This window comes from Nelumbo lutea, chromosome 1 (genome assembly GCF_056320005.1).
Source record: "Nelumbo lutea isolate HS-2025 chromosome 1, American lotus-T2T, whole genome shotgun sequence".
NCBI lineage: Eukaryota > Viridiplantae > Streptophyta > Magnoliopsida > Proteales > Nelumbonaceae > Nelumbo > Nelumbo lutea.
This window is the reverse complement of record NC_142684.1, coordinates 189,700,323-189,708,199: the sequence shown is the minus strand read 5'-3', so window position 1 is coordinate 189,708,199 and position 7,877 is coordinate 189,700,323. Positions and strand designations below refer to the sequence as shown.

Here is a 7,877-nt window from a genome sequence, read left to right as displayed (position 1 = left end):
TAAAAACAAAAATGGTAAAAAAAGCGTTGAATGGGTCGACGATTCAACCACTCGGATCAACGGGTTCTTGACTTTTTCAACGGCTTTTGGCCAAAAACTGGGTTTGGGGTAAAATGGAACCGCTTGCATGGACAGTTCCCGAGCTGAACGATCCGACTGTCTGGGTCAACGGTGGTTCGAAAACCTTAATCTACACAGTTAATTATAAATATCTAATTTTTGCATTTTATATGATAAATATATTGAAAAATGCATCAATGAATTAATATTAACCAATAAATATTAATTTTTTTATAAAAATAATAATAAAATAATTAAAATTAAAAAATATATATATTTTTTAAATATTATTTTATTGATAAAAATTAAAAAATTAAGTAAAATAATTAATACTTTATTGACAAAAAAATTAAAAAGTGAAACAGACAATAGGGGACCAAAAATCAAGTGTGGACGGTCCCTAACCACAAGATTTTGTTGTGGATGAGAAATTGGGGTGTGGACCAGACCGTAAATCAAGGCCAAAAGTTATCTATAATTATGCGTACAAAACCCTATAATGAAACAAATGCTGATTTGGCGATGATATAGCATCATTTATTTGATAAATAGAAGTCATACCAAACACTGCCTAAATTGGATCAGATCCTAGTCCAATTCAAAATAATCGGATTTTTTGTAGCCTTCCAGGCGAAATTTATTCATAAAATAAATGCTTAGATTATAATCCATGAAGCATAAATAGCAAAAAAAATAAAAAAATACAATGCCAACAAATAAACTAATTCTGCTAAGAAGGAAGAGATAACCACGAGCACCGAGAGTAAACAATTAAAAAAATCTCTGCAAACCACGCAATAGTCGTAAAAGGGACGGCCATTAACCTCCAATCTTGCTAAGAAAGAAGAGATAACCATGAGAAGGAGGGCAGCTTGACTCCCTCCCCAGAAAAAAAAGAAAGTCAAAGACCTTCCCCTCTAAGCTTGACTCAACCCGATTATTTGTATTCGGTGATACACACTACTAATATCCCCCCTCCCAAAAATCCGGTGGTTGCGAAAATCAAATCGACATCTATGCCCGGATTTGGATATCCCTTAATCCTAACAAATCAGATTCAATTGGAAAACTGATCCATTTAACGGATCAAATCGGAAATGTCCCGTAGTTCCGATATGTTAATTTTTATATATGTTTTATTAAGACATAATTTTGCATGACATTTATACCCTTTAGATTTATACTTAAGTTTCTTTTTAATTTTTGTAATCTTATATTTTTATGAAGTCTGAAATAGTAATTTGGGCATAATAGACTAATAGCCCAAAGCCATCAAACCCTAATCGATTGGGCTACCCGCTGCCTCTTCTCCTCCTTTTTCCTCATATTAATTTTAGGCACCTAGCCTAGACCTCTCAAAAATAAGACAAGACTCAAAAAAAAAAAAAAAACAGAACAGACAAAGCTAATGCAATGGAATATTAGTTGTTCAACCAATTTTGAACTTGTCATACAATATCTTAACTTTTTTTTTTTCTTTTTGATAAGTAGAATAATAGCATCACTTTACACCCAAAGGCGCAAACATGGAGAACCAGCTGTTTGTTGATTGGTATGTACATCAAACTGATGATAAAACTGAATTCTCAATGGAACATCTTTCAATGACAATTACAGAAATGTTCTGAATTAATGCACGCTGAAATATGCTGTGGGGCGCATATTTCCGTAAGTAATCAATCTGTTATCCGATGGTTGGATCACTGTATTTATCAAGCTCTATTGAAAGATGTGTCGTACGTTAGGTTGGTCGTACGCTATTCCTTCCTAATACCCATAGAGCTCACATCTGCTGCAATCGTGGTCATAGAATTTTCTTGAGACAATATTGAACTAAAAAACTTGGTGATTTTTATTTTCTGGAATACTCAGTTACAAAGAAAAAAAGAACAGACATATATGCACATGCATGTATATTACTCATATATAATGATGTCTTCCATCTCCAGAAGCCTTAGGGTTTCATGTGTAGATATTAGGAGAATAAAGTAGTTAGATTTGGTGATTGATTAGGCCATACACAACAACAATACCCATAACAAGGGAGTGATCGACGTGGGGTTCCACGACCAAAGTCAATACATCTTCTCCCAATACAACTCCTGAGGAAGATTGCTTCTGCTTTACCTGCTCCAGGAAATAAAGTAGAAACCCAGAAAAAATGAATGAAGAAATGAGAAAATAAAGTAGAAAAGTATTTTAACGCAACCAAATAATTAACGTGGGATTTATACCTCCGCTACAAGTTTTCCCGACTCTTCTACTATCTTGTAGGCTGATTTGCCAACCAATCCATCAATACTGTAGAAAGCCGATGGATTTTGATGGTCACACCCCAGACCCAGAGTAACTTTATAGGAAGGGTTTGGCTTTAAAATCCTGCAAAACTTTCTGACTTGGAAACATGGAGGATTCTTCATACTGATCTCTTCAGTACCATCGGCATCGCATTTGTAGCCCTCCCAACACCCAACTCCAAACACTCGCCGTTTCTACACAAACAGTGAAATCATGAAAACCAAACATCAGTTACGGTTAACCCTATTTATAATTATATATACTAAATGCCACGATCTATTATTTGTTACCTTCCGATGTATTAAAAAGAGGACATGGCCTCTACGATCCATGAGATAAACTTGATTGTTACCCTTCGTATTGTAGTTGTCAACACGATAAAGAATCTCTCCTTTTGAATCAAAGACGGTGCAACCACTACCATGCAGCACAAGCGATTTCATCCATACGGTAAAAGCCTCTCTTTTCGATGGTAAGTTGGATGATGATGAAGAAGAAGAACAACTCCCAGGATACACTTTTGCCATACGAAGGAATTGAAATTGGATTTGGATGATAAGGAGTTCATCGTCTTGGGCTTTTATTGTAAGACACAAGTACTAGAGTTTATTATTAATTGGTTATTGATTAGTCTTAATAAATAGTTAATTGATTGTAACAAATCACCAGTTTATTATTAGTTGGATTATTGATTAAATTAATCTAAAGTACGTCTTTATAATTAGAATGTCATGCGAGGAAGGATGGAATTATTATTTAATGTTAATTATTATTTTATGAAACCTTATCACTTAAATGCCACCACGATACATCTTAATCATATTTGTCTTATGGTGAGTACCACAAAGCTCGTGGCAGACAGGTTTCATCTCTTCATCAACCGTACAGGCCGTACGTAAATTTTTTTTTTTTTTTTGGCGTGTTCCCGTTGAGTTTGTTGAGGGGTTCTGGTTTTCCTAATAAAGTATACTAAATGTTCGACCGGTAAGGCGACATTAACATTTTTTTTTTGGGAAAACATCTGTTTTATCCGTACTGTTAAAAAAAAAAACGGAAAAGTAAGGATTTGCCCAGAGTAGATTTTGATTTACACCGGAGGGTTATAAACATTGAAATGAACGGATACCTACATTCTATACATCCATGTCTGCTCGTGAATTAGCATCAATTCCAATCTGGCACCTATCCCAATTGTATATTGAACTTATAAATTCTAACACCGGACGTTCTGCCCAAAAAAATTCCTAACAATTCTATTAACCATTAATAGAAAGATAAAAAGACCATTTTATCCTTAGTTCTAATTTAAATTTTCGCAACGTTAACATTAGAAAAACCATCATTTTGTCTTTTAATTTTGTGATTGCCTAAATTGTTGCAATTGCTCCAATCCCAGAATTATTGAAATCTAGCGTTTTTGTGTAATTAGTGAAAATGCAAGATCCGTCTGCAAGAATTTGACTTGTATTTTGTCTTGGGTCGTTCTTCCTCCCCTATATAATTCTGGTTTGCTTACGTTATTTATTTATTTTTTATCCTTTGGTAAAATGAGGATTCTCCAATTCCAACAATCATCCCTGTCCAATACTACAACATCTTCAATCCTAATCAACAAATCCAGAATATGTAGATCCACTGGGAAAAGAATAAAAGTTTGATGGTCATGTAACCGATAAGCACCCATACTTTTTATCTTCCTGATTGTTATTCATTCTAAGTGCTGCAATCGGTCTTACCTCATCTTCTTAAATCATTGAACAAGATGCAAATAACACCATTAATCCTTCCCAACTAAAATTTCAATGGTTAAGAAACAAGGATGGTACACTGAAAGAAATAGAGATAAAACCGACACAATTCTCAATGAACCATTCGATCTGAAAGTTTAAGCTATAAGGTGAGGTATCTATGTGAGGCTCCCTCCCATGAGGACCTATCCATGCTCTATGCTGAAATTTAATTACTATAATGAGAGCAATGGAGATCGAATATTATACCACTTGGTCAAAAGGCTCTGCAATACCACCTCAAAGAACTGTTCAACTTAAAAATTTAAGCTGTTAGGTGAGGTCATGTTAAGGTATATAATTTATAATCTCTTCTATGCACCTGCCAAGAAAAACATGTTCCTAGAGGAGTTTGATGCAAGCACTGCTTACAGGTTGGTTGATGACAGCTTTGATTAACTCTGCATATGCAAGCTTTACAACCCAGTTATGCAACATTTACATCTTGCAGTCAGGTGGCGTTTGCTTCTTTTGCTTAAACATGTTGCCTTCTCCAAAGCAGCACAATCAAAGCTTCTTTAGCCATACAAACATCCGCTATAGTTTACTAGTGATGTGTTTATCCATGTTTCAAATCCTTGTTCTCATGGTTAGAGATGGTGAAGGAGTGAGCAAAATTGGGCTTCTAAAATATTATGACAGTCTTACTATCATATGTGAATGGATTGCGATGGAACACTAACAGTAGGGGTAGAATTAGTCAATTGTTATAAAATTTAGGATATTTAATGGATTTATTTTAAAAAATAGCGATAGGATTAGTCAATTCCTTTTCTATTTTTCAAATGCCGTACTCATCATCCATAAAACTTTCTTTATTATCTGAAATATAAACTAAGGGTCAGATTATGATATAAAACTTATAAGTAATCTTTCTGTTTCCCAAAACCCAAAAATGTGTATTCAAATGGCACCCAAAAACAAAAAAGAAATAAAGATAAAGAAAAACAAACAAAGAGAACACACAGATTTACATGGTTTGGCTTATAGCCTATGCCTATGGGCGAAGGAGGATCAAAAATCCACTGAGGAATCAACAATGGAGAAAATACAGAATTGTGCACTCACAACCTCACTTACAGAAAACCCTAAACTCCAAATACACCCACTTTTTCACGACTTCTCTCATAACACAAAGACCAAGTATACAAGAGAGAAAACCCCCAAAATACATAACTCTTCATATTCAGTTCACACCCTAGCAGCCCAAGCCCTATGCTTCCACTACAAACCACTATGAAATTTTACCTTTAAGTTTTTCTCAACTTAATCAAAGTGGATTCATAAACAAGTAATGATAAAGAATTCAAGACATAGCGATAACACTTTTAAAACCCAAACTTATCACCAATCAACTAATACCGGAAGTGCTTACAAATATCAGTTGGGTATTCATCAACTTCACGGGAGGTGGGGGGTGGAGGGCTTGATCGGCCAAAGCCCTGCCAAGTGGTAGTAACAAATCTCATAGGACCATTCACCCAGCACACCAACTGGGTTACCCTTCAGTTATGAGAAATCATATTTGGTCCTCACAAGACCATGCTCACACTATTTGCACACTCCCTTGCAACCTTGCATTGGGAAAACCTACCCATCAAATAAAGCATACAAGTACGGGTATATTCCTAATGCACGAATGTAAAGGTTGTGCAAATAGTGTGAGCACCATCTTGTGAGCACTGAAGCCAATCTCGGATAATGATGCTAAATAAAAAAATTGGTATATCAGGTCTAGAATAGGACACCTAAAAAAACACTAATATGCATTATTTACTTATTAATAACACAAAAAAAGCCACAAACCTACTAAGGCCATGTTTGGGAGTGCTTAAAAATAAGTGCTTATTTGGGCTAGGACCACACCATTAAGCACTTGGGCCCTGTTTGAGAACACTTAAAATACGTACTTCTTTTAAGATATGGGACCACACATTAAGTTGTTTTTAAGTACTTTTGTGTTTTTGGTAAAAAAGTGGGAAGAAGTACTTTCCTTAAAGAAGTACTTCTTTGAAAAAGTGGCTTCAAGTTGGCTTTAAGTACTTCTGTTCTTAAAGAAATTGGGCAAATCAGACCCTAATAAATTTTTATAATGCCTAAAATACCCCTATGCCCAAAAAACACTATTCACCATCTTCTTCCCCTCGAGTCCACTTCATGCTCGGTCCCTCTTCGCCTGATCCCTTTCCTACTTCCCTCCTAGAATCCACTTCACACCCTTACACCCTTACACTGCTTTGCTCTTCTACAACTCTCTCTCTCTCTCTCTTGCTTCCGAGTTCCGAAAACGCTTTAGAGGAAGAATGACTGAAAGCCTTAAAAGCTATTGGGACAAGACCTTGAGCCAGTGAATTTTTGTGGGTCGATATTGAGCCAGCCTGTGTTTGGTGGGGTGAAGAGGACAAGATTAGAGCTGCAATATGCCAATGATCTGATATTGCCTCTGTCCATGATGGATCGGTGTTGGAAGTCAATATTGCCGGTGGGAGCGGATGAGACCACGAGTTCTGTAACCCCATGGTGGAAGGGTGCACTACTAACAGGATTGGATTGTTGGGGAAGTGCTTCATGAGGGGGTTTGGTGGGGACGTTAGCACTGATAGACAGAAGGAGTTGGTGGAGATGTTACTAAAACATGGCATCCATGTTGATGCTCATTTTGATGAGATTGGTTTCCATGGGATTGATCTCGTCGACATCAGAAGGGCTTCCATCACTTTCTCCATGCTTAGATAGTTATTAAAGTGACTACTGAGTACTGAGTACATGTTTTATAGATGATACAAAAAAATGGTAGGAATTATCTGCCTCTTTTTTTTCTTCGAAGGACATGTGTACTAGTATATATTTATTTAGTTATTTATTATTATTATTATTATTATTATTAATTGGATCCACATGGCAGCCCACGTGGAGGTCCATGTGAGCTCTCAGTTGAAATATGTAGTATAACATGTGAAAAGTATTATATATATGTATGAGTGAAGTGAGGGTTAAAATTGTCATTTGAATAAATATAAGCACTTATGGGGAAAGTAGCTTACCAAACATTTCCACCCCAATAAGTACTTAAAAACATAATAAATGATTTGAAAAGTGGGTTACCAAACAAGTACTTCTTTTAACAAGTACTTAATCATCAAACAGGGCCTTATTGGTGACTTGGTGTTTAGTAAATAAGCCTGAAATAAGTGCTTATTTTAAATATAAGGGCTTATATTTTAACCCAAATTTCCACCTTTTTTTAAGTACTTGTACAATAAGCAATTATTCAATTTTTTTCTTCCAAAATTATCCCTAGTGGAATTTTAAAATCACTTATAAAATTATCCCTATTTGAATTTTATAAAAGCACTTTTGAAAGCACTTTTGAAAGTGCTTTTCATAAAAGTATTTTTTATAAAAGTGATTTCATAAAAGTACTTTTGTAAAAGTATTTTTATAAAAGTGCTTTCATAAAAGTACTTTTATAAAATTGCTTTCGTAAAGTATTTTCATAAAAGTGTTTTTATAAAAGTAATTTAATAAAAGTGCTTTCATAATGGTATATTTTGAAAATCCAAAAGAAATTGAAGGACAAAATAGTCACAAATGCCTATTTAAGTGCTTATTTGAACAAAAAAAAAAACTACCAAATGCCCAATATGAAGTAAGTGTTTATTTTTTAAAGCAAGCACTTAAAAAAGTTGGGTGCCAAATGAAAATAAGTATTTATTCGAATAAACACTTGTT

At 34.9% G+C, this 7,877-nt stretch overlaps 1 protein-coding gene across 1 annotated transcript; it reads right to left on the bottom strand.

Moving 5' to 3' along the window:
• Window positions 1–1,888: 1,888 nt before the first annotated feature.
• Window positions 1,889–2,938, bottom strand: LOC148879974 (protein LURP-one-related 11-like). The gene is made up of 3 exons (XM_088966622.1): window positions 2,649–2,938; window positions 2,295–2,552; window positions 1,889–2,187 (listed from the first exon to the last, which is right to left on the bottom strand). Exons 1-3 carry the CDS (start codon window positions 2,883–2,885, stop codon window positions 2,053–2,055), a joined length of 630 nt encoding a protein of 209 aa, XP_088822748.1. The 5' UTR covers window positions 2,886–2,938; the 3' UTR covers window positions 1,889–2,052.
• Window positions 2,939–7,877: the final 4,939 nt, after the last annotated feature.